The sequence below is a fragment of the Paramormyrops kingsleyae genome, chromosome 14 (genome assembly GCF_048594095.1).
Source record: "Paramormyrops kingsleyae isolate MSU_618 chromosome 14, PKINGS_0.4, whole genome shotgun sequence".
In the NCBI taxonomy this organism is placed as follows: domain Eukaryota; kingdom Metazoa; phylum Chordata; class Actinopteri; order Osteoglossiformes; family Mormyridae; genus Paramormyrops; species Paramormyrops kingsleyae.
In genome coordinates this window covers 27,901,402-27,927,159 of record NC_132810.1, presented here as the reverse complement: position 1 = coordinate 27,927,159, position 25,758 = coordinate 27,901,402, and the positions used below count along the sequence as shown (strand labels likewise).

The 25,758-nt window shown below is 42.0% G+C and overlaps 1 protein-coding gene across 4 annotated transcripts in view; it reads left to right on the top strand.

Annotated features, from left to right (window-relative positions):
- aqr (aquarius intron-binding spliceosomal factor) overlaps window positions 1-25,758 on the top strand; it is a 72,884-nt gene that overhangs the window by 31,882 nt on the left and 15,244 nt on the right. For all 4 annotated transcript variants that reach the window (XM_072698937.1, XM_072698936.1, XM_072698935.1 and 1 more), the window contains exons 22-27: window positions 6,103-6,249; window positions 6,671-6,740; window positions 6,817-6,927; window positions 11,620-11,729; window positions 19,278-19,413; window positions 19,933-20,142. In XM_072698937.1, coding sequence (XP_072555038.1) covers window positions 6,103-6,249; window positions 6,671-6,740; window positions 6,817-6,927; window positions 11,620-11,729; window positions 19,278-19,413; window positions 19,933-20,142 — 784 coding nt within the window. The remainder of the gene's footprint in view (window positions 1-6,102; window positions 6,250-6,670; window positions 6,741-6,816; window positions 6,928-11,619; window positions 11,730-19,277; window positions 19,414-19,932; window positions 20,143-25,758) is intronic.

Sequence of the window (25,758 nt, the reverse complement as noted above, 5' to 3'; positions counted from 1 at the left end):
ATAAAAGTATAAAAGCCTATAAAGTAAATATTGGTAATCAAATAAATGAGTTCTGTCATTCAAAGTAGGTCTGATCGGATTTTTTAATTTCACGTAATGCTGTCAATGAAATTTCATTTTATAGAGACGCCGCAGCAGCATCAACAGAAAAAAATTGAGAAATTTAAAACGTGGATGCTTAGCAGGCTATTAAGCCCACTGATTCCTTTATTTTTAAGCCTATTTTTGTGTGGAATGCCATTGCCAAACCTGTCCATTGTTGCCTATATGTTTTAAAATAAATATTTTCTGTTCTGAGTGACAATGTTGCCATTGCTCATATTTCTTTGATATAAGGCTTTGGTTTAAGGTGACATTTGTTAGGCATGCAGATTATTTGTCCCTCTTAAATTGGAGCGAGCGTTTAGTGATTTGACTGGAGTGGGAGGAAATTTTAGTGGAGCGAGGAGCGGTGTTGAGTGGAGCGGGGAATTAGAGCGGAGGAGTGGGCGGAGCCAACAGCCTCGTGCGCAAGGAGCGGAAATTCTCACCGCTCTACTCCGCTCACATGCTCTGGTGTGAAAATGGCAATGAGTTGGTAAACATGAAAATAGGTATAGTACTGTGTGGACAAAATACAAATTTGCTGAGATAGCAGATTCGCAAAGATAGATATTTATAGAAATTGGCAACATGGCAAGTTCTCAAAGTGGTTTACTGTTTGTACAGTCTGATTACTGGTTGTACAATGTGATGACTCAGAAGGGATGGTACTACCAAACAGGACAGTATTGGAGGTACTGGAGAAATCAAAAAACATGATCCTCACAGTATCTCCTGGCTTGTCCAGGTAAAAGTAGGCATGGTGCAGTAGGTAGATGATGGTATTATCCACACATCCACTAACTACACAAATATAAAAACTCCATTGGTTAAAAAGGCCATCACTTCCTCAACAAGATATTTAAAAATAAAAACTAACCCAAGCCAAAAATAAGTAGGTAAAGCGTAACAAACGCAGCAAACTCAGAGCAGCCATAACAAGCAGCTGTTAGGCTCGTGCCTGTGCCAAAAAATAGAATGTAGGGAATTAAGTTAACACTAAACAGTTATGCCGCACTAATAATATTGGCTATTTAGTTTATTGCTCAATTCAACAATATATATCAAAGTTCTATAACCTAATCACTTAATTACTGTGTAATTTAGTGTCGGGTAATATTTCAGTGCATGCAAGGAGTAATTCTTATTTGTGTAAATCTGGTTTAGGGTTGGCATTCAGCCTCTACTCTGTGTGTGAAGATTGCATATGTTTTTCCCCATTTTGCAGGTTTCTTCCTGTAGTTCATATGCGCTTAGAATAACTGACTAAATTGCTTCTATGTTCAATTCAATTCAATTTTATTTATATAGTGCATTATCACAACATTACATTGTCTCAATGCGCTTTACATTTCTGCCTCGTAAGGACCCCCCATTGAGTAAGCCAAAGGCAACGGTGGCAAGGAAAAACTCCCTAAGAGGAAGAAATCTTGGGAAGAACCAGACCCAAAGGGGGGAGCCCATCCTCCAGGGGCTGGCAGATGAGTCAAACAAACAAGATGAAATGACTAAGCTAATACAGGGGTTGAAATATATGTCTCAACGCAGCGGCCGACCGGTGCAGGCACGTGGTGCTTGATGCACGATGGCAGGATTAATACACACAGCCGCAGGATGGATGGCGAGGCATCGTGTTGAGCCAAGGGCAGGCAGGTTGGAGGGTAGTTGCCGGAGGTGGAGGTAGTTGTCTTGCAGGCCGCAGAGGCATAAACTCTTCAACGACATTGTGCTCCAGGGAGCACACCCCAGAAGGGGTGAGGGAGGAAGTAAGAATAATTGTGTATTAGCCAGAGTTGAGGAAACCAGAGGCAGTGCAAGCAAAATGATCGAGTGCAATATTCGTCTAGGCTCCGGCAGATCTGAGTATAGCAGCATGAGAAAGAGGGAGAGACAGGCGGGAACACAGGCATGGGGACTCCCTGAACATCAGCACTCTAGTGTAAAGCTAGAGTGACAGCACTGACGCCTCAGTTTATCCAAAGCCAATGACACCGATCCCCACCCAGCTCATCACCTCATACTGTTAGTCTGACTGGGAGTGAGGGACTAGCTGGAACCAGAACTAGGTTTCCTATACGCTAAGCTATACAAGTGCGTTTTTAATCTAGACTTGAAAAGCGAGAGTGTGCCTGAATCCCGCACATCCGCCGGGAGACCATTCCACAGCTGCGGAGCTCTGTAAGAGAATGCCCTGTCTACTTTAGGAACTAATAGATATCCTGCTCCTTGTGAATGAAGCAGGCGAGAAGGGTTGTAAGGGACCAGAAGATCATTGAGATATTGTGGTGCAAGGCCATTCAGAGTTTTGTAAGTCAATAGTAATAATTTGTAGTCAATCCTAAACTTGACCGGTAGCCAGTGCAGGGAAGACAGGATAGGGCTAATGTGATCAAATTTTTTAGTTTTTGTTAGAACTCTGGCAGCTGCATTTTGTACTAACTGAAGTTTATGTAGGGATCCAGATGGACAACCCGAAAGGAGGGCATTGCAGTAGTCCAATCTAGAAGTTATAAAGGCATGTATTAGTTTTTCTGCATCTTGAAAGGACAGCAACTTCCGAAGCTTGGCTATGTTCCGTAGATGATAAAATGCCGTACTGGTAATGCTATTTATGTGAGCACTGAAGCAGAGGTCGGAGTCTACCAGGACACCAAGATTTCTGACCACTGTTTTAAATTGAGTAGGGAGGCCGCTAGGGTTGGGGTTTACAAACTTATTGCGGGCCTCCTTAGGACCGATTTAAAAGAACCTCAGTTTTTTCAGTATTTAACATGAGGAAATTCCTTGCCATCCAACAACGGATGTCTAGCAGACAGTCGGCTAAAGAAGAGAGCTGGGATGCGTCACTAGGTTTAACAGATATATACAATTGTGTATCATCAGCATAACAATGAAAATTAACACTGTAATTTCTAATTATGTTACCAAGCGGTAGCATATATAGATTGAACAGTAGGGGGCCCAGCACTGATCCCTGCGGGACACCATATCTTACTTTAGTGGCTATGGATGACTCATTGTTTACATGGACAAACTGGTATGTGTGTTGTATGTGGCTATGTGTGTTGTATGTGGCTATGTGCACAGTGCTGGATATCCTGTCCCAGGTTTTTTTAAGTTAAGCGGGACATATGAAGTTACTCTGTAATTAAATGAGGTGAATAATGCTGTGACAGAAACAGAAGACATGTGAAGTAAATGTATGTATCCACTAGAGCTGGGCCGTATGACCAAAATTTATATCACGGTATTTTTCAAAGTTATATCGATTTCACTGTATACGACGGCATTTTTTTTTAAAGGTATGACTTAGTGTTTACCACATTTTACAGGATGTTGCAGGACACATTTTTGTTTTACGTTTCTGCATTGTTCCCACATTAACTATTATTTTATTATTAGCCATCTGCTTTAATGATCACATACGGCTAACGTGTTTGTTGTACTTATAGATAAACGGCTAATGTTAAGGTGTGCGCCGGCCAAGGTAACATTTTTAATAAATGTTTATTAGTTCATGTTGCTGGAACGCGAGCTTTACTGACCTTGTGAAATTTCTCTTAAAGACCAGGATGTCTGTCTTTAAGATGCTTCACCAAGTTTGACGTGCTACTTGACTTTGTCCCCACAGCTATGTAGCACTGTTTGCATAGAGGCTTATCGACATCCTTAGCCTTTCCATGCTCATCTGCAAAATACTTCCAAATGGCACTTTTGTGTTTTTATTTATTTATTTATTTATTTTTTACTAAAGCGACTTGCGAAGTGCCTTCAACTGCATTATATGTCATGTTCTGCCAACTCGGTGTGTGTGTTAACCAGCGCAAATGTGTTCAGTGGCTATTCTGCAGTTCCTCCCCTCCTCTTGAATGTGTACAGTGCCTGACAAAAGTCTTGTCACTTAACCAAGTTGTAGGAACAACAAATAATAACTTGACCTGTAGTTAATCAGTTGGAATCAGAAATGGCTTATAAGAAAGGCAAAGCCCTCTAGATTATGCTTATTATACCAAAATAAAGTTTTTCATCATTCATTGAGTTTTGTCATGTAATTAGGACAGAAAGGTCAACTTTTGCCTGGACAAAAGTCTTGTCATATACAAAAATAATGTAGAAATTATACATATACTTTATTTAGAATACACAAACATGCTACAATAACATCAGAACATAAAGTCATGATGCCTTGGAAGAAAGAATTAATAACATGTATGACTTCCATGAGCTTGGAGGACGGCATCCATACGTCTTGGCAATGACTGAAATAACTTGTTGATGAAGTCATCTGGAATGGCAAAGAAAGCAGTCTTGCAGGACTCCCAGAGTTGGTCTAGATTCTTTGGTTTTGTCTTCCAAGCCTTCTCCTTCATCCTACCCCAGACATGCTGAATAATGTTCATGTCTGGTGACTGGGCTGGCCTATCCTGGAGCACCTTGATCCTCGTCAGTTTCAGGAACTTCAATGTGGAGGCTGAAGTATAAGGAGCGCCATCCTGCTGCAGAATTTGCCCCCTCCTATGGTTTGGAATGTAATGGGCAGCAAGAATGTCTTGATACTTCAGGCTGTTGATGCTGCCATCCATTCTGTAGATCTCTCGAACATCCCCATACTGGATGTAACCCCAAACCATTTTTCCTCCACCAAACTTGACTGTTTTCTGGGTGAATCTTGGGTCCATGCGGGTTCCAACAGATCTACAGTATTTGCAGCATTTGGTATGCAGTTCAATGGATGATTCATCGGAAAAATCAACCTTCTGCCACTTTGCCACTGTCCATCTTTGCTGCAAGCTGTGGGCCTTGGCAAATTCAACACGGTTTTTTTGTTGTGTTCTCATTAATGCTGGTTTCTGTGCACTAATTCGGCCATGGAGACCACTGCGTGCGAGAATTCGAGAAACTGTTCTTGTAGACACGGCGGTTTCTGGTGACCAGTTCTGATGTTGCTCTACTGCAGTTGAAAAAGGGTTGGCCCTGGACTTTCGAAGCAACAAACGGTCCTCTCGAAGAGTTGTCTTACGTGGTCTGCCTGACCTGGGCTTGACATGAACATCACCAGTTTCTTCATATCTTTTTTTTAATCCTCTCCACTTGATGTTTGGATACATTAATGACGTCTGACACCTTAGCAGACTTGGTCTGTGGTTGAATCTTTGGCATGTTGTCAGAAGTCAGGTTGCACTTCAAGTGAAGGTCTGGTTTGCTGGGGATCTTTTTATACACACCTGGGATTATGTTAATTACAGTATTTGTCACAGGAGAACCTCAAATCTGTGATTGGTTGAATCATTAAAAGATATGACAAGACTTTTGTCCTTGCAAAAACAGGTGTTATGGACTTTAACAAGCTGTGAACATCAGGACACTTTTTGACTTTCATTTTGCACCCAGTTATTAATGTGAAAGTCCTTGGCATTAAATTGATCAATTTATCGTAACAATTGATTGATTATAAATAAAGTTATATGCCTTTTTAAGTTACTATGTCCTTATGTGACAAGACTTTTGTTAGTGACTGTATGTACGTGCGCCTGCACTCTAGTGGTGCTGTGTGAAGTGTGGCGAATGAGGTGAAAACCGCAACGTAGGTATCGATAATGGTGAAAATGAGTATCTAATCAGATACTAATTTTTAATATCGACTAGTATCTGAGAATCGATTTTTGACAACCCCAGTGTCTCATTTTCAACTCCAGCGTCAGCTATATCTTTCATTTCTGATCTTTCGCGGTACATTTTTAGCGGTGCAGCAGTGAAAATGGTCACCCCTTAAAGAGTTTCCAGCTGCACCACTTTCCGAACGTTGTGTAGGCTATTTAAACTGGTATTGTGGTATAAGAAAATTTCATATCATAATAATAAAAAACATATTTCGGTATGAACTGGTATACTGCCCAGCACTAGTATACACAATGCTAATCTGCATCACACGAGCAAAAAACTTGTCACTTATCATGCAGAACATTTGAATAATGTTGAAAGTATGTTTCACATAGACTGCCTGTACACCACTTAATCCAGAATCAAGTTCCCAGTAAAGGACGTGAAAGGGAGAAAGCGGAAGGCTGAGGAGGAAGGTGAAGAGGAGGCTGGCGATGATGACACACTACTGGTGGAGCCTCACGTCATTCCCAACAGGGGGCCCTATCCCTATAACCAGCCGAGAAGGTGAACCAGTCTTTTCCTTCTGATAATTACAATTCATGAATTATGGGATGTATGTCCCTGTAAGGTAAGACACTGTCCTTGTGATCAGAAGGTCTCTGGTTAAAATTGTATGATCGGCAGCGTGATGTCACTGTTGGGCCCTTAAGCAGGGCCCTTGACCCCCGTTTCTTCAGGATCTGACCCTGCTTTCTCATTTGTTCATTGCTTTGGATAAAAGCATCTGCTAAATAACTAAATACGATATAAATGTGCTTTTACATATCCTCAAAATTTCAGTTCATGACAGCACCACAACAACTATGGTGTTTACTTTTTAGGTGTGTGAATTAACTAAAAAACGTCTTAGTTTTTTGAGTAAATAAAGGTAAAACATCTGCTGATATCCATGTTAACTTTTTTTTTTTTTTTTTAATGTCAACAGAAACACCATCCGCTTCACACCCACACAGATTGAAGCAGTGCGGGCAGGCATGCAGCCTGGCCTCACAATGGTGAGTCTGTTATAGTATTGGTCTGTTATAGTAACATGTACCTTCAGAGGATTCATCAACCGAACCTCTCTTCCAGGTTGTGGGCCCTCCGGGTACAGGGAAAACTGATGTGGCTGTGCAGATAATCTCCAACCTTTATCACAACTTCCCTGAGCAGAGAACTCTGATTGTGACACACTCTAATCAGGTACCTACATGAAGATTAAGGAGAAAGCAAATCATTCTGTGTTACATGCACATTAATCAGACGCTGCTGGTGGCACTGTGGGTCATTGTGGCCTCACATTATAGGAATTCTGACTCTGCTTGTGTCAGTGCATTTTTTGTGTTCATTTCATTTGTGCCATTTCCTCCCATAGTCCGTAACTTATGGATATGTGAACTGGCCATAGTACGTGTCTCTCCCCTTGCCTTTCACCCTGTTTTCTCACTTAGAGATGCCACGTTTCAAACTGTGTTCCTACCATAAGTACTTTATGCAAGTCTTTTTTGGATAAAATTGCCAGTTAAATGTAAATGAGTTAAATGCACACAAAAAATAAAAGGGAACAAGTTTATGCAAATTGTCATATAAGTGGAATGTACATAAATGAATGCATGTAGACCTACACATCTCAACAAAAACACATTTCACTTTCACCTTTCCTGGTAATTTATCCATCCATCATCTGCCGCTTGTCCGGGGTTCGGGTCGCGGGGGTAGCAGCTTCAGTAGAGGCACCCAGACCTCCCTCTCCCCAGCTAACCCCACCAGCTCCTCGGGGGGGACACCGAGGCGTTCCCAGGCCAGCCGAGAGATATAATCCCTCCAGCGAGTCCTGGGCCTGCCTCGGGGCCTCCTCCCTGTAGGACATGCACGGAAAACATGCACGGAAAACCTCCCCGGGTAGCCGGCCAGGTGGCATCCGCACCAGATGTCCAAACCACCTCAACTGGCTCCTTTCGACGTGAAGAAGCAGCGGTTCTACTCTGAGGCCCTCCCGGATATCCGAACTTCTCACCCTATCCCTAAGGGAGAGCCCAGACACCCTGCGGAGAAACCTCATTTCGGCCGCTTGTATTCGCGATCTCGTTCTTTTGGTCATTACCTATAGCTCATGACCATAGGTGAGGGTAGGGACAAAGATGGACCAATAGATCGAGAGCTTGGCTTTTTGGCTCAGTTCTTTCTTAGCCACGACGGACCGGTTAAGCGCCTGCAGAACTGCAGACACCGCTCCGATCCGTCTATCCAGCTCCCGATCTCGCCTACCCTCGCTCGTGAACAATACCCCGAGATACTTAAACTCCTCCACTTGAGGCAGTACGTCTTCCCCGACCCGAAGAGGGCAAACCACCCGTTTCCGGCTGAGAACCATGGTCTCGGACTTGGAGGTGCTAATCCTCATCCCTGCCGCTTCGCACTCGGCTGTGAACCGCCCCAGTGCCTGCTGGAGATCCCCAGCAGATGAAGCCAACAGGACGACATCGTCTGCAAAAAGCAGCGAGGCAATCCTGAGGTCACCAAACTGGACACCCTCGACGCCTTGGCTGCGCCTAGAAATCCTGTCCATAAATATGATAAACAGGACCGATGACAAAGGGCAGCCCTGGCGGAGCCCAACACGCACCTGGAACACGTCCGACTTATTGCCGGCAATGCGGACCAAGCTTCTGCTCCGTTCGTACAGGGACCGGATCGCCCACAACAGTGGACCCCGAACCCCATACTCTCGAAGCACCCCCCACAGAGCACCTCGGGGAACCCGGTCGTAAGCCTTTTCCAAATCCACAAAATACATGTAGACTGGATAGGCAAACTCCCAGGCCCCCTCCAGTACCCTTGCAAGGGTATAAAGCTGGTCCAGTGTTCCACGACCAGGACGAAAACCGCATTGTTCCTCCTGAATCCGAAATTCGACTATCGATCTCACCCTCCTCTCCAGTACCCTGGAATAGACCTTCCCAGGGAGGCTGAGAAGTGTGATCCCCCTATAGTTGGAACACACCCTCCGGTCCCCTTTCTTAAATAAGGGAACCACCACCCCGGTCTGCCAATCCAGCGGCACTGTCCCTGACCTCCATGCACTGTTGAGAAGGCGTGTCAGCCACGACAGCCCCACAACATCTAGAGCCTTCAGGTACTCCGGGCGGACCTTGTCCACCCCCGGGGCCCGGCCACCACGGAGTTGTTTAACCGCCGCGGCCACCTCAGCCTCAGTGATGGGCAAGCCCCCCCCCAAGCACCCTCGGACTCTGTGCCCTCAGATGTCTCAAAGGCAGTATGCGTAGATGTATCTGAGGCAGGGTTGAGGAGGTCCTCAAAGTATTCCTTCCACCTCCGGATGATGTCCCCAGGTGAGGTCAACAGCCCCCCCCCCCCCCCCCCCCCCCCCCACTATAAATAGTAGGAACCAGGAGCTGCTTCCCCCTCTTGATACTCCGGATACTCCTTTCCATGGGCTCACCGAACTCCCACGCCCGGGTTTTTGCTTCTGCGACCGCCCGAGCCGCGTTCCGCCTGGCCCGCCGGTACCCATCAGCTGCCTCCGGAGACCCCCGGGCTAATAATTCCCGGTAAGCCTCCTCCTTCAGCTTCACAGCCCCCCTCACCTCTGGTGTCCACCATCGGGTACGGGGGTTACCGCCACGACAGGCACCGACCACCCTGCAGCCACAGCTCCGTACGGCCGCTTCCACAATGGAGGTCCGGAACAGTGTCCATTCGGACTCAATGTCCCCTGCCTCCCCCGGCATGCAGTCGGAATTCTGCCGGAGGCACGAGTTAAAGCTCCCGCGAACAGGAGCCTCTGCTAGACGTTCCTAGCAGACCCTCACTATGCGCTTGGGCCTACCAGGTCTGACCGGCTTCCTCCCCCGCCACCTGAGCCAACTCATCACCAGGTGATAAAATCGATCATCGACCTGTAGCCCCGGGCATGTTCGTACCATGTCCACTTATGGACACCCTTATGCTCGAACATGGTGTTCGTTATGGACAAAACCATGCATTGCACAGAAGTCCAATAACAGAACACCACTCGGATTCAGATCAGGGAGGCCGTTCCTCCCAATCACCCCCTTCCAGGTCACACTGTCATTGCCCACGTGAGCGTTGAAGTCCCCCAGCAAAACGATGGAATCCCCCCGCGGCGCGCCAAATAGCATACCGCTAAGGGAATCCAAGAAGGCCAGGTACTCCGAACTGACATTCGGCGCATAAGCGCAGATGACAGAGACCTATCCCCGACCCGAAGGCGCAGGGAAACAGCCCTCTCATTCACCGGGGTAAACTCCGATGTTAATGCACCGAGCTGTGGGGCCACCAATAGCCCCACCCCAGCCCGGCGTCGCTCACCAGCCGCAACTCCAGAGTAAAAGAGCGTCCAGCCCCTCTCCAGGAGATTGGTTCCAGAACCCAAGCTATGCGTTGAGGTGAGCCCGACTATATCTAGTCGATACCTCTCAACCTCACGCAGAAGCTCAGGCTCCTTCCCCACCAGAGAGGTGACATTCCATGTCCCGAAAGCCAGTTTTGTCAGCCAGGGATCGGACCGCCAGGGCCTCCCTTGGCTGCCACCCGATCCACAAAGCACCGAACCCCTGACACTCCCCTTGCGGGTGGTGGGCCCACCTGGGGACAGTCCCGCGTGCCTCTTTCGGGCTGTGCCCGGCCGGGCCCCACGGGCCAAGGCCCGGCCACCAGGCGCTCGCCAACGGGCCCCTCCCCCAGGCCTGGCTCCAGGGTGGGGCCCCGGTGACCCTAGTCCGGGCGAGGGAAACGGGACTTTGTTTTTATACTTTTTCATGGGGTTCTTTTGGATTTCTCTTTGTCTGGCCCCTCCCCTGGGACCTTTTTGCCTTGGGAGACCCTACCAGGGGCTATTGCCCCCGACAACCTAGCCCCCAGGTTCACGGAGGCACGCAAACCCCTCCACCACGATAAGGTGGCAATCCAAGGAGGAGCAGTACTTCTTAAAATTGTACAAGTTGGTGAGTGTTAGACAAGCAAGGCTTAGTTAACCGGACTAAATGACAGAACTGTCGGTGGAATACAATGCTGCCATTTCCAACAGTACCAAATTTAGTTTGCCATTAATTTATGGTTATCACAGTTTCTGGTGGATACAAAAATGGCGTCAAATAGTTAAAACCCAGATTTGATCTCTACTGACTGCATTTTTGTAATAAACTTCTATCTTAAGTCATGCGGAGACATTGAGGTACGCACTCAGTTCTGTGGGGGAGTTTTGTGGTTTTTATTGGGTGTCATTGTCACTGTGGCCTCTTCATAAGAGATGTTATCATGGCTTTTGATCCTTTGGCTGCTGGACCTTTCAATTCTTGATGGAATGTGGGCATTGTTGGAGTTTCCATTCAGCAAAATATGCTTCACCTTCACCTTTATCTTGCTGCTTGACCCAGCTGCACTGGGTCTGTCAGTCTGTCTCTATGCTGGTTCATACTTCTCCACACAAGTGCAACACTTGCATATCCACACAGCGTATGTGGACATGAAAATGTTCATAGTTCTCCAGTGAAACCTTGTACTTTTGCACAATTTCTTATTTATAATTATAGTATTTAATATTATTGTATTAGTAATAACAGCAACAATAATAATTACTAATATTATTGATTATGATGATAATGACATGCAAATAGTCTGTAGTGTTTGCAAACTAACCCAACCTTCGTCAAAAGCATCCATGTTGGTGTTTAAAGTTGACGCTAGTGAACCGATTGTGCGCAGTGTGTCCAGAACTTCCTCCACTTATCAGTATCACCTGTCTGCTTGATCGTTATGAAGTAATTAAATAACCCCCTACTTAGGTTAATTTAATATTAGTGGGGGGTCACGCACACATACTCATCTATAAGTGCTATCTGCTGTCTAAAGGCCCTGAACCAGCTGTTTGAGAAGATCATGGCACTCGATATTGATGAGCGACACCTCCTCCGACTGGGCCATGGTGAGGAAGAACTGGAGACAGAGAAAGACTTCAGCAGGTGAGAGAGGGAGATCCTTTCTCTCATACTCTTAGCTCTTTCAGTAAATAAGGTTAAAACACCTACTGACACGCATGTTGGTCTTTTAGATTTGTAATGCAATGCTATCCACTCACTAAAGGAAAAGGACATTTTGCAGCAGCAATTTTGTCTTAACTTGAGAGCTTTTTATTTAAAAACCATTTGCAGTTTGTAAAGACTGCACACTATAAAACAGCTGAAACTAGATTTGACAGCATTGTATTCCCCGACAGCCCTGTCATTTGGTCCAGCTTTCTAGTCTGTACTCGTCTCACACTCACTAATATTGGTTCAAACCCAGACAGCATTTTGATTTTCGATATGAAGTGGTTGTGCATTATATAGGGCAGGAACCAACTGTAATCCCTACATTTCTCAAAAGACTTAATGTCCAGTATATTTTTATAATTCACTTTACAGTATTAGGATTAGTCAAACTAAAGCAGGATTTTAGTATAGCATCAACAGTGCTCCTGTAGCTCAACCAATGCTGCTCAAAAGGTAACGGAGAGCTTGTAGATCTCAAGGAGTACACAAATTGTAGCCCATGCCTATACTGTAAGTCTTTTTAGATAAAAATGCCTGTTAAATGTAAATGATTTAAATGTACATTGTGCACAAAAAAAATCTGTGGCCTCTTCAGGGTTCTGTATATGCCATTAATGAATCTGTTATAGTTCTTACTGTAATGTCTTGGAGAATGTTGGTCATGCTACTAATCAGGAATATATAGAATATGAATATTTAGACATATAAAAACTATATGTGACATTTTCATATGGACATTAAAACATATATAAAGAAATGCAAATAACCACCTAATTTGGTGGGGAAAATTTCTGCAAATTGTCATAAGTGGAATGTACATAAATTAATGCATGTAGAGCTATTTCTCTCAACAAAAAAAATATTAACGTTCACATTTCCTGGTAATCCATCCAGTACTTCTTGAAATTGTACAACCCCAATTCCAAAAAAGTTGGGACATTGTGCAAATTGTGAATAAAAACAGAATGCAATGATATGGAAATCTCATAAACCCATATTTTATTCATAAAACAGAAGACGCATCAAATGTTTAATCTGAGAAAATGTATCATTTTAAGGAAAAGATAAGGTCATTTTGAATGTCATGGCAGTAGTGGTGTGCGATGCTACAAGATTTGGTATCGATGCGATACCAAGTAAATACAGGGAAAGTATCACCGATACAATACCGATATCGATACTTCTTAATTAAGGTGGATGCATCATCAAATTGCTAAAACTGAATTAATTTTCATTACCTTTAAGTGTTTTTGTGATTTTTTTTTTATTTTATTATTAATTAGGTAAAACCCAGGACAGAATTTGGGCAAAGTTTATATATAAATAAATACTGCAGCGCGGAGGTACCGGCCGGTAGCAGGGCATGTTGGACTGATGCCAGCTTGTAAATAGTTCTCAGTAATCCCTTGTGTGATTATAAATGTGCTGTGTGTTATGTCATGTATAGTGGTTAATGTTTATTGTTGTGTGTGTGTGTGTGTGTGTGTGTGTGTGTGTGTGTGCGTGCGCGTGCGCCAACAGTGTGTGCCAACCGTGTGTATGAGGAGTAAACGGGGTGACGTGCGCAGTGAGCAATGCCAGTGTGTGCGTTGTAGTAGTGCGGGTGTAATAAACGCCATCTGATGATTAAATCCCGAACTATCCCTGCTGTTTAATTATTGTGAGCATGACTCAGCCACCCACTATTATAATACTTTATTATAAATATTATAGTGTGTGTCCGCCCGCCCGCGCCTGTTTGCTAGCCTGGCCCGCTGAGTCACGTGACAGCCGGGAGCGGCAATTGAGAGCAGCAGCGCGAACACAGACAGCCGCAGTGCATTCGGGATAGAGATTGAAACTGAAGTATCGATCTCATTGAACTGGTATTGATCAATATCAATACCAACATTATTATCGATATTATCGATACTTGGATCGATCCGCCCACCACTACACGTCTCAAAAAAGTTGGGACAAGGCCATGTTTACCACTAGGTGGCATCCCCTCTTCTTTTAACAACGTCTGGGGACTGAGGAGATCAGTTGCTCGAGTTTTGGGAGAGGAATGTTGTCCCATTCTCGTCAGATACAGGATTCTAGTTGCTTCTGTGTCGTAATTTTCGTTTTATGATGCGCCAAATGTTCTCAATGAGTGAAAGATCTGGACCACTGGCAGGCTAGTACAGTACCCGGACCCTTCTTCTACAAATTCATTATGTTGTAATTGATGCAGTGTGTGTGGTTTGACATTGTCATGTTGGAAAATGGAAGGTCTTCCCTGAAAGAGATGTCGTCTGGATGGCAGCATATGTTTCTCTAGAACCTAGATATACCTTTCAGCATGATGGTTCCTTTCCAGATATGCAAGCTGCCCATGCCATTAGTGATTTCCATTGCAGAATCATGCACCCCCATACATCAGATGCTGGTCTTTGAACTGAGTGCCGATAACACACTGGGTGTTTCCAAAGAGAATTTCGAATTTAGATTTGTCTGACCACAGAACAGTTTTCCACTTGGCCACAGTCCATTTTAAATGAGCTTTGGCCCAGAGAGGACGTCAGCACTTCTGGATCATGTTCAAATATAGCTTCTTCTTTGAATGATAGTTTTAACTGGCATCTTTGGATGGCACAGCGAATTGTGTTCACTGGTAACGTTTTCTGGAAATGTTCCTGAGCCCGTTTAGTGATTTCCATTGCAGAATCATGCCTATTTGTGAGGCAGTGCTGCCTAAGGGCCCGAAGATCATGGGCATCCAGAATACTTGTCCCTTAGGCCTCGTCCACACGGACGTTCGAAACGAACGCCCTCTGATCGCCATACGCGTTTTTCCTGTGTTTTGTAGCTGCGTTCGATTGGCGTTTCACTGGCGTTCGCTTGACGCTGTTTAACACCAGCCTGACGCCCAATCTGTAGTTTCGTGTATTTACCTGTGGGGGCAGTAATTACTCTTAAGGTTTCTAATATATATTTCGAAACTTAAACAAGATGACGAAATCACATTGTAAAGTTCTAGTTTTACGTTTAAAAATTACTTTCAAACGTGCATAATTTGCGTCTTTCATTTTCAGTTTTTTTGTGATTTTTGTTTCGGGTTCAGTGTGTGTGTTTCAGTCGCCGTTTTCTGAGTATTATGTCGCACCGGTAATAAGTAGCCAAAGTTATACTGTACTCTCCAATCCATCCGTAATTGTTGAGGCATTGAAGAGAAGCGGGGTTTATTAATTGCTTAAATTTGGGGGGGATCAGCTGCAGTGTGTAAACTAATTTTTAAGCTAGAGGTCCAAGATGCATTTATGTAAATTTTATTTACATCCACACATCTATCAATCTCCCAACTGCTTATCCTGATCGGGGTTGCAAGGCTTAATGATAATTACGACCGTAATTGCTGTAACACTATAATTATTTATATCGCATGGTTTTATGCTGAAATATTTCTACAGCTTTTGTAACTTCATATTAACTACAGTTGAACCCTATGAGTAAAGCCAGTTGAAAAGAGAAAGCAGATACGGCGCATCAGTTAAATGAGTTTTTCTTTATAGTAGTGCTGTCAAATGATTAAAATTAAGAAAATTTTTAATCAGATTAATCACAGGGTTAATTAATCACAGATTAATTAAAAATTAGAGTTTTTTTTATCATATTAATCACAGGGTTCCTGTGGATTAATTTTGATTAATCATGATTAAATATCATTCATTTTTAATCTATATTAATCACATTTAATTTTGCATGAGCAAACAGACTCAAGAAAAAAGGGAATATATATGCATTTAACATGTTTATTGAACATCTTGAACATGAGTCGGATGCATTCCATCTGCCACAGAAGTGCAATACCATGGACCCATATCAAAAAGCAAGATTTTTTGCTTAGCCGGACAACTTGTCGGATTTAAGGTACCTCAGTTTAAATGGTCTTTATCTTCGTTCGACAAATAATCCAACTAATCCGACAAATAATCCAACTAATCATGAAGTCCAATTCTAGCCCGGTTAATTGCCATTGTTAGCAATATCAGTTGATAACACATTACGTGCTTTGCTTTACATATAAAACTCCGTAGCAACACATCCACAGATAAGTTGGACGGTATAGCGTGTGCGACCGATTTAATGAGCCACAAATGAGAAGTAGTGCTTAAACAGTATAAGACTACAACTTTCCCTTCTGTTGATAAAGGGTGCAGCCATCTTGGATTCTGAACTCCTCTGTGCTGATCCTCTGTGCTGCTCCGAGATATTTCTCGGATGTCCGAGAAACGGGAGCGCATGTAGTCACTTCCGACTTCAAAACTCCGGAATCCGACTCGGAATACAAGTTCCGATGGGAAATGGAACGCACTAAAACTACCCGAAATGGATTGACAGAGACATTTCAGTGATTTTGAATCATTCTGCGCTGCAGATGGGTTAATTGCGTTAATTTTAATCAGATTAATCATGATGATGGTTTAATCCGCGTTAACCCGTTAATTTTGACAGCCCTACTTTACAGATGTCCAGATTTCCAATTGCCTACTGAGCTTTTTAAATTGGTATTTTAAGCGAAAATATTAGCACCAGTTGATCCGTCGGTTGGGTTACTCGTAATATCGGTATTGTACCAGCAGCTGATTAATTCACTGCTGGTACAATACCGATATTACAAGTATCACATTTTCCGTAAAATGTGGTTTCTCGCAGTTGCCGTACAGAATCATGGGACGTATTCTGTCCTCCAGAATGCCAACCGAACGCCATCTAAGCGCAACAGCGTCGTTTTCCTCGCGTTCGTTGGGATTTTGACGCCAAGAAAACGTTGCATGCAGCGTTTATTTGACGCCACCTGAACGCGTAGCCGGCCGAACGCCGGTGCTGAACACCCGTGTGGACGCTTTGATTTGCTCCAATGAGCAGAAAAATGGTCGGCGCTCACCTGGCACCACGAACACCAGAAAAACGCCTGGTACAGACGTCCGTGTGAACAAGGCCTTACACACAGAGATTTCTCCAGATTCTCTGAATCTTTTGATTATATTATATACTGTAGATCAAGGTTATTATAGTTTTGCATTTTTAAATTCGTTTTTATTTTAATATCGTTTTCAAATTTGCTATGAATTTTAGTTTAGTTTTAGTTTGTTTCATTAATGGTTTTCTTAGTTTTCATTTCTATTTTATTTTTATATATTTAGTTTCAGTTTTAGTTTTAGTAATTATAGTTTGACACAGTTAGCAGAACACTTCCAGTATGCAGACCAAAGAAAGGTATTTATTTCAGCAACATTTAGTGTTTGCACAGTTGACATTTAACTGTGGTTAACTCTGAATAACAAAAATAACATAAGGGTTTAAGATACAAAAAAAAGAACCAAACATTCAACTTAAAAGTATAAAAGAAAAGCACATGGCCACCACAGAGTATGAATGTCACTGCCCCTGGGGTTGGTAGAAGATTCCTCTGCAGTCAATAAAGTAAGCTAATATGGCTGTTGATATACGTGTTGGTAAACCATTTTATTAATATCTGTTTTTTTTTAATTATAGTTTGGCACAGTTAGCAGAACACTTCCAGTATGCAGACCAATTGGCTATTGTTTCTCCATTATGTGGATGACAAATGCGATGCAAATTTAGCAAAGCATGCTGTGATTGGTTCGAAGGCCAATGGTAAAAGCACGCAGAGATACCCAAAAATGAAGCGGTCAAACCTTTTTTGCTCCATCCGTCTACACATATAGTGACTTTGCGGCTCTCTCTCAGCATTTCTTTCACACGCCGAGTTGCGGTTTGCATTTTTAGTGCAATCAAGGAATTGATTCGTGCAGCGTTGGGGGTAATGAATCTTCGGTCTAGAGCAGCATTAAAAGTTTTGAAGGCTACCGAATCACAAAATCTAGTAGACATACCAGTTTCAACAAACAAATCTACAAGTGCGTTTTCACGTTTCTTATATTCATGTGAATTTGTTGGCCAAACCTCCGCTTTTTGTAAGCACGATGTCAGAGTCTGCTGCTTGCCAAGTTGAATTTGAGAGCTAGCACTCTCGCCGACTTTATCATCAGTAGTTTTCCTTTCTGAATCTTTTGCCATGAACGACTTGTATTCTTCCCGATGGTTAGTTTGGAGATGTACTTTAAGGTTTGTGGGGTTTTTCCCCTTAATTTCAACACCACAGTTTGTGTTGTTGAACATAACAATGCATTTGCTTTTTCCAGTTTCTAAATTGAATTCGAAATAGTCTGTCGTTTCCTACCGGCAGCCATCATTCATGTCCGTCTTCTTTATCTATCAGTTAACTAATCTCGCTGTCAGCCTCAGTTGCATCATTCGCCATCTACAGGTGATGCACAAATAAAGCAGTCTGTTGGTTTAAACTAAAGACACACGTCCGATTTTCCGAAGTGGATCAACACTTAATTACGAAAACGATTATTTATTTTTTGGCAATTATTATTTTATTTTAGTTATTTTTTTAATAGCTGTTGCTAGTTTCGTTGAGTTTTAGTTTTTCAGTTATTATGAATTTTTAATGTTATTTCAGTTTACGAAAATGTTTTTTAACCAATAGTTTTCGTCTTAGTTTCAGTTTTCGTTTACGAAAATAACCTTGCTGTAGATGATATTTTCGACCTCTTTGAAATTTTACACCGAGGAACTTTTTCCCTGAAGTTGCTCCACTATTTGTCGATGCAATATTAGGAGGATTGGTGATCCTCCGTCCATCTTTACTTCTGAATGACATTGCAACTCTAAGACGCTCTTTTTATACCCAATCATGTTCCTGACCTGTTGCCAATTGACCTAATTATTTGCAAATTGTTCCTCCAGCAGTTGGGTTTTTGTACCACTAACTTTTCCAGCCTCCTATTGCCCCCGTCCCAACTTTTTTAAGACGTGTTGCTGTCATGAAATTCAAAATGAGCCAATATTTTTCACTAAATGGCAAAATGTCTCACTTTAAACATTTTACATGTTTTATATTTTCTGTTATGAATAAAATATCAGTTTTAAGATTTATGTCATTGCATTTTGTTATTTACAATTTACCCTACGTCCCAACTTTTTTAGAATTTGTGTTTTACAAGTTGGTGAGTGTGGGACAAGTAGGGCTTAGATAGCCAGAGTGAATGACAGCTGACAGTGGAATACAATGCTGCTATTTCCAACAGCACCAAATTTAGTTTGACATTAATTTGCAGTTAATTACTACAATTTCTGGTGGATGCAAAAATGGTGTCAATAAATAAAGTCCTGATTTGATCTCTACTGACTGCATTTTTTAATAAACATCTAAAACTTATGAGGTGACCCCTCTGTACAAAATTTCACATTACCGAATAGTCTACAAGTCATTAACATTTAAGTTGTTTGGTCTGTTTACAATATAGCAGTTACATGTCTCCACAACCAGTTGAAATATTGTTCATGCTGATGATCCTTAAATGGAGCTTGGGATTTAGTGGCTGTAATTTTGACCTATCATGCTGTCTGATTCATGTGCAGATACGGGAGGGTGAATTACGTTCTGTCACGGCGATTGGAGCTGCTGCAGGAAGTGGCCAGGCTGCAGGAAAGTCTGGGTGTGTCAGGGGATGTCTCGTATACCTGTGAGACCGCCGGACACTTTTACCTGTACCAGGTGAGACCTCTGGTCTGCGTGCCTAGTGATTGACATTATTATTGCACAGATGTATTTGTAACTGAGGGATTCACATGTTCTTGCTTTTGGCATTTTTTACATTACATTTGGTATACATCACCTTAATAGCTATTCAGGATTTGTTCTCTCTGTATATCATAGCTTGGGCATGGTTCTGGATCTGCAGGGTAGTGAAATGTGCAGCTTGTTTAAACAGAATGAATGACAGAATTTCAGTGTTATCCACATTTCATGAAATTGCAAGCAATCACAATCAAACCCATACTGGTCAGCTCTTTACTATTCCCAGACTCAAATGTGACATCACACTTTCAGGTCACTAACAATGCACAATAATATAAATTATTGTTCAACTACTTAGAAAGCTCTTCAACTGTTTTGCTATTTAACTCTGTCCAGTTTACAGTTTCTAATTTCCAGTTTCTAATGGCTATTTGCTGATTATATATTTTTGATAAGACTGGTAATTACTTTAACTGAGAGTGTCTGTTTTCCCAGGTGATGTCTCGCTGGGAGGAGTACATGAGTAAAGTAAGGCCCAAACATGGCCAGCAGGTCCACGTGCAGGAAGTGGCCTCACACTTCCCCTTCCACAAGTACTTCAGCAACGCACCCCAGCCAGTGTTCAAGGGTCAGACCTACGAAGAAGACATGGACATTGCAGAGGGCTGCTTTCGACATGTCAAAAAGATCTTTACCCAGCTGGAGGCAAGTCCAAGCATCACATGCTAGTTTAAAACATCACCTGAGGTTTTAACCTGGTACTATGGCTGCGATAACACATTTTACCATTGTGATTTTATTGGATTAACCTGTAACACCTTTGCAGATGGGAACATGGTGGTGTGATTTTTCTGCCTGGTAGAAAAGGCAATGGGGGACAGATGTGGCTATCATATGATGATAAAAGGCAAGAGCAAATGTATTCCCCTGACTTTGGGGAATATGGTTTTGGGACTGGTCTGCCACCACAGGAACTTTTGCTTGTTAAGACTAAACTCAAAAACCATTTGATGGATCTTTTTCAAACTTCGTAGAGGCACTTTATGGGTGACAAACTGGAACTGATTAAATTTTGAGACGGATCACCCAAAACTGAAGTTAGTGATTTGATACATGAAGCATAGTGATTTTAATATGTGATTTAATCAATGCTTTAGGCACATTTTGATTCATCATGCCCACAAAAAAAGAAACTTTCCATGGCCCCTACAGACCTCCGTATATACCACTAGTGTATCTTATTATTCTTAATATAATTGACAGTTAAGACATGGACATTAAAACATTACACAAAGAAATACATGAAACCACCTAATCGGTGGCCAAAGATTCTGCAAATTGGCATGTAAGTAGAATAAAATAATGTTATGTAGCACAACTAGGAGCATTTAGGTAAAAACACACTTATTAACTTTCACATTTCCGGGTGATCTATCCAGTAAGAACATAAGAACTATACAAATGAGAGGAGGCCATTCGGCCCATCGCGCTCGCTTGGGGAGAACTTAACTAATAGCTCAGAGTTGTTAAAATCTTATCTAGCTCTGATTTAAAGGAACCCAAGGATTCAACTTGCACTACGTTATCAGGAAGACTATTCCATACTCTGACTACACGCTGTGTAAAGAAGTGCTTCCTTAAATCCAGTTTGAAATGTTCTCCCGCTAATTTCCACCTATGGCCACGAGTTCTTGTATTTGAACTAATGCTGAAATAACTATTTGGTTGAACAGCATCCAAACCTGTTATAATCTTATAGACCTGGATCATGTACCCCCTCAGTCTCCTTTGCTTGAGGCTGAACAGATTTAGCTCAACTAACCTTTCCTCGTATGACATTCCTCTAAGACCAGGAATCATTCTTGTGGCCCTACGCTGCACCTTTTCTAAGGCCGCAATGTCCTTTATACGATATGGTGACCAAACCTGCACACAATATTCTAGGTGAGGTCTCGCCAAGGAATTGTATAATCTTAGCATTACCTCCCTTGACTTAAACTGCACACCTGGAGATATACCCCAACATCCTATTGGCCTTTTTTATTGCTTCCCTGCACTGGCGAGAATGAGACATGGAAGCATCAACATACACACCAAGGTCTTTCTCATAATCAGCTACCTTTATTTCAGTAGGTCCCATAAAATACCTGTACTTTATATTTCTGCTCCCTACATGGAGTACCTTACATTTATCTATGTTAAATTTCATCTGCCAGGTATCGGCCCAGTCACTAATTAAATCAAGATCCCGCTGTAGCTGCTGAGCCGCTAGTTCAGTATCTGCTACACCACCCACCTTGGTGTCATCTGCAAATTTCACCAGTTTACTGTATATATTGGTGTCTATATCATTTATGTAAGTTAGGAACAATAGTGGTCTTAAAATTGAACCCTGCGGTACCCCACTATGAACGCAGGCCCACTGTGGCATTGTGCCTCTTATAACTACTCTCTGCTTCCTGTCAGTTAACCAGTTATCAATCCAGGTCGCTACAGTTCCTAAAATACATGTCGCTTTGAGTTTAAGTGAGAGCCTCTTGTGGGATACAACATCAAAAGCCTTTTGGAAATCTAAGTAGATGACATCATAGGCCTTCTTATCATCAACTTCCTGAGTAGCTTCCTCATAAAACTCCAACAGATTTGTTAAACAGGATCTACCTCTCCTAAATCCATGCTGGCTATCCCTCAAAATGTTGAGTCCAGGTAATCTACCATTTTCTCTTTGATTATAGCCTCCATAACTTTACCAATTATACAAGTTAGACTGAATGGCCTATAGTTTGACAAATTACTCCTGTCCCCTTTTTTGAAAATGGGCGTTATGTTGGCATGCTTCCAATCAGAAGGTACCACACCTTCAGATAAGGATTTTTGAAACAGTAAAGTTAAGGGTCGGCAAATAATATCCCTCATCTCTGTTAACACTATAGGTAAGATGCCATCAGGGCCCTGTGATTTATTTATTTTGAGCTTAGCTAGGCTTTTTAAAACATCAGCTTCAGTTATATAAGAACATAAAAAATTTACAAACGAGAGGAGGCCATTCGGCCCATCAAGTTCGTTTGGGGAGAACTTAACTAATAGCTCAGAGTTGTTAAAATCTTATCTAGCTCTGATTTAAAGGTACCCATGGTTTTAGCTTCTGCTACACTAGCAGGAAGACTATTCCATACTCTACACGCTGTGTAAAGAAGTGCTTCCTCAAATTTGTTTTAAAATGTTCTCCCGCTAATTTCCACTTATGGCAGCGAGTTCTAGTATTTAGACTAATATTGAAATAGTCATTTGGCTGAACAGCATCCAGACCCGTTAGAATCTTATAGACCTGAATCATATCCCCCCTTAGTCTCCTTTGCTCAAGGCTAAACAGATTGTTTCGCTAACCTCTCATAAGACATTCCTCTAAGACCAGGAATCATTCTCGTATCTCTTCGTTGCACCTGCACACAATATTCTAGGTGAGGTCTCACCAAGGAATTGTATAATCTTAGCATTACCTCCCTTGACTTAAACTCCACACACCTGGAGATATACCCCAACATCCTATTGGCCTTTTTTATTGCTTCCCCGCACTGGCAAGAATGAGACATGGAAGCATCAACATACACACAAAGGTCTTTCTCATAATCAGCTACCTTTATTTCAGTGGAACCCATAAAATATCTGTACTTTATATTTCTGCTCCCTGCATGGATTACCTTACATTTATCTGTGTTAAATTTCATCTGCCAAGTATCAGCCCATTCGCTAATTAAATCCAGATCCCGTTGAAGCCTCTCTGCTGCTAGATCAGTATCTGCTACACCGCCCACCTTGGTGTCGTCTGCAAATTTAACCAGTTTACTGTATGTATTTGTGTCAATATCAATGTAAATTAGGAACAATAGTGGTCCTAAAATTGAACCCTGCGGTACCCCACTATGAACGGAGGCCCACTGTGACATTGTGCCTCTAATAACTACTCGCTGCTTCCTGTCAGTTAGCCAGTTTTCGATCCAAGCTGCCACAGTTCCTAAAATCCCTGCAGCTTTAAGCTTTAGCAAGAGCCGTTTGTGGGGGACAACATCAAAGGCCTTCTGGAAATCTAAGTAAATCACATCATAGGCCTTTTTGTGAGCAATTTCACTTGTAGCTTCCTCAAAGAACTCAAGTAGATTCGTTAAGCAGGATCTACCTCTCCTAAATCCATGTTGGCTATCCTTTTATAATGTTATTTGCATCTAGGTAATCTACCATTTTCACTTGAACACAAAGAAATACATGAAACCACCTAATCGGTGGCGAAAGATTCTGCAAATTGGCATGTAAGTAGAATAAAATAATGTTATGTGTCACAACTAGCACAACTAGGAGCATTTAGGTAAAAACACACTTATTAACTTTCACATTTCCGGGTGATCTATCCAGTAAGAACATAAGAACTATACAAACGAGAGGAGGCCATTCGGCCCATCGAGCTCGCTTGGGGAGAACTTAACTAATAGCTCAGAGTAGTAATCTAGGTAATCTACCATTTTCACTTGAATTATAGCTTCCATTATTTTTCCAGTAATGCTAGTTAAACTGATTGGCCTATAGTTTGTTGGATTACTTCTATCCCCTTTTTTGAATATGGGTGTTATATTAGCATGCTTCCAATCTGATGGTACCACACCCGCAGATAGCGATTTCTGGAATATTAAAGTTAAAGCTTGGCTAATAATATCCCTCATCTCATTTAAGACTATAGGTAAGATGCCATCAGGGCCCTGAGATTTATTTATTTTGAGTTTAGCTAGGCTTAGTATCACATCAACCTCAGTTATACATATATTGGTCATAGACGATGCTGTATTCGTATTAATTGGTGGTAAGTTACTTGTGTTCTCTACTGTGAACACCCGTGAAAAATAATCATTAAACTCATTTACTATATCTATTTCGTTATCAATTATAAGGCCCTTACTATCCTGCAAATTAGTGATTTCAGCTTTTAGAGCTCTCTTGGAGTTAAAATATTGGAAGAAACCTTTACTGTCATCCTTAGCCTCCAATGCATTTTTTCTTTCTGCATCCCTCTTGGATAGCCTAATGTTATTTTTTAACTCTGCCTGTAGACTTAGATACTCCTGCTTAATTTTGAAATCATTAGTTATTTTCCAATTGTGGAACAGAGCCCTTTTCCTCCTGACTTTATTCTTAATTTTCTTAGTAAACCACCTTGGTTGTCGTTTCCTAGATTTAGTTTTGCTGGAAACGGGTATGAAGTCCTCTTGCACTTGCAACAATGTGCTTTTGAAAAATTCCCATGCCTCTTCAACTGTTTTGCTATTTAACTCTGTCCAGTTTACAGTTTCTAATTTCCATCTCATTCCATTAAAGTTAGCCTTCCTAACATTGTATACTTTTAATTTCGACTTTGCTCTTTGGACACAGAAATTAACCTCGAATTTAACCATGTTATGATCACTACCGTACAATGGTTCTAAAACCTCTAATTTTCCAATCCTATCCTGGTTATTACAGAAAACAAGATCAAGAAGGGCTTCTCCCCTGGTAGGGGTATTAACAAACTGAGTAAAATAACAATCCTGTACTAATTCCACCATCTCAAGTTCATTTACAGAAGAGCCAGAGACTGTGTCCCACTGTATCCCAGGTAAATTAAAATCACCCATAACCACCACATCATTTTTATTACTCATAATCCTGATATAATCATATAACATTCTGCTTTCCTCTACAGCTACATTAGGTGCTCTATAACAAACCCCGACAATTAGGCCATTTGAATCTTTAGCATCAAGTTTTATCCATACAGCTTCTGAATTTTTATTTTTATCAGTGAGATCCCTTGCCTGCAAGTTTTCTTTTACGTATACTGCAACACCACCTCCCTTCTTGCCTATCCGGTCTCTACGGAACAACGTATAACCGTCCATATTATATTCATCACCATCATTGTCACTCATCCATGTTTCAGTTATTCCTATAATGTCGTAATTGTCTGAAGAAATTAAAGCCTCTAAGTCATTAATTTTGTTTCTAATACTCCTAGCATTCAAATAGACTAGTAATGGTAGGCCTTTTACAGTGTCTACTTTTAATATTTATTTGGGCTTTCTGTCTCTCCCCACATAAATTCTTAACTGACCTCCCTTATTAGAGAAAACAAGATCAAGAATGGCATCTCCCCTGGTAGGGGTGTTAACAAACTGAGTAAAAAAACAATCCTGTACTAATTCCACCATCTCCAGTTCATTTTCAGAAGAGCCAGCGACAATGTCCCACTGCATCCCCGGTAGATTAAAATCACCCATAACTACCACATCATTTTTA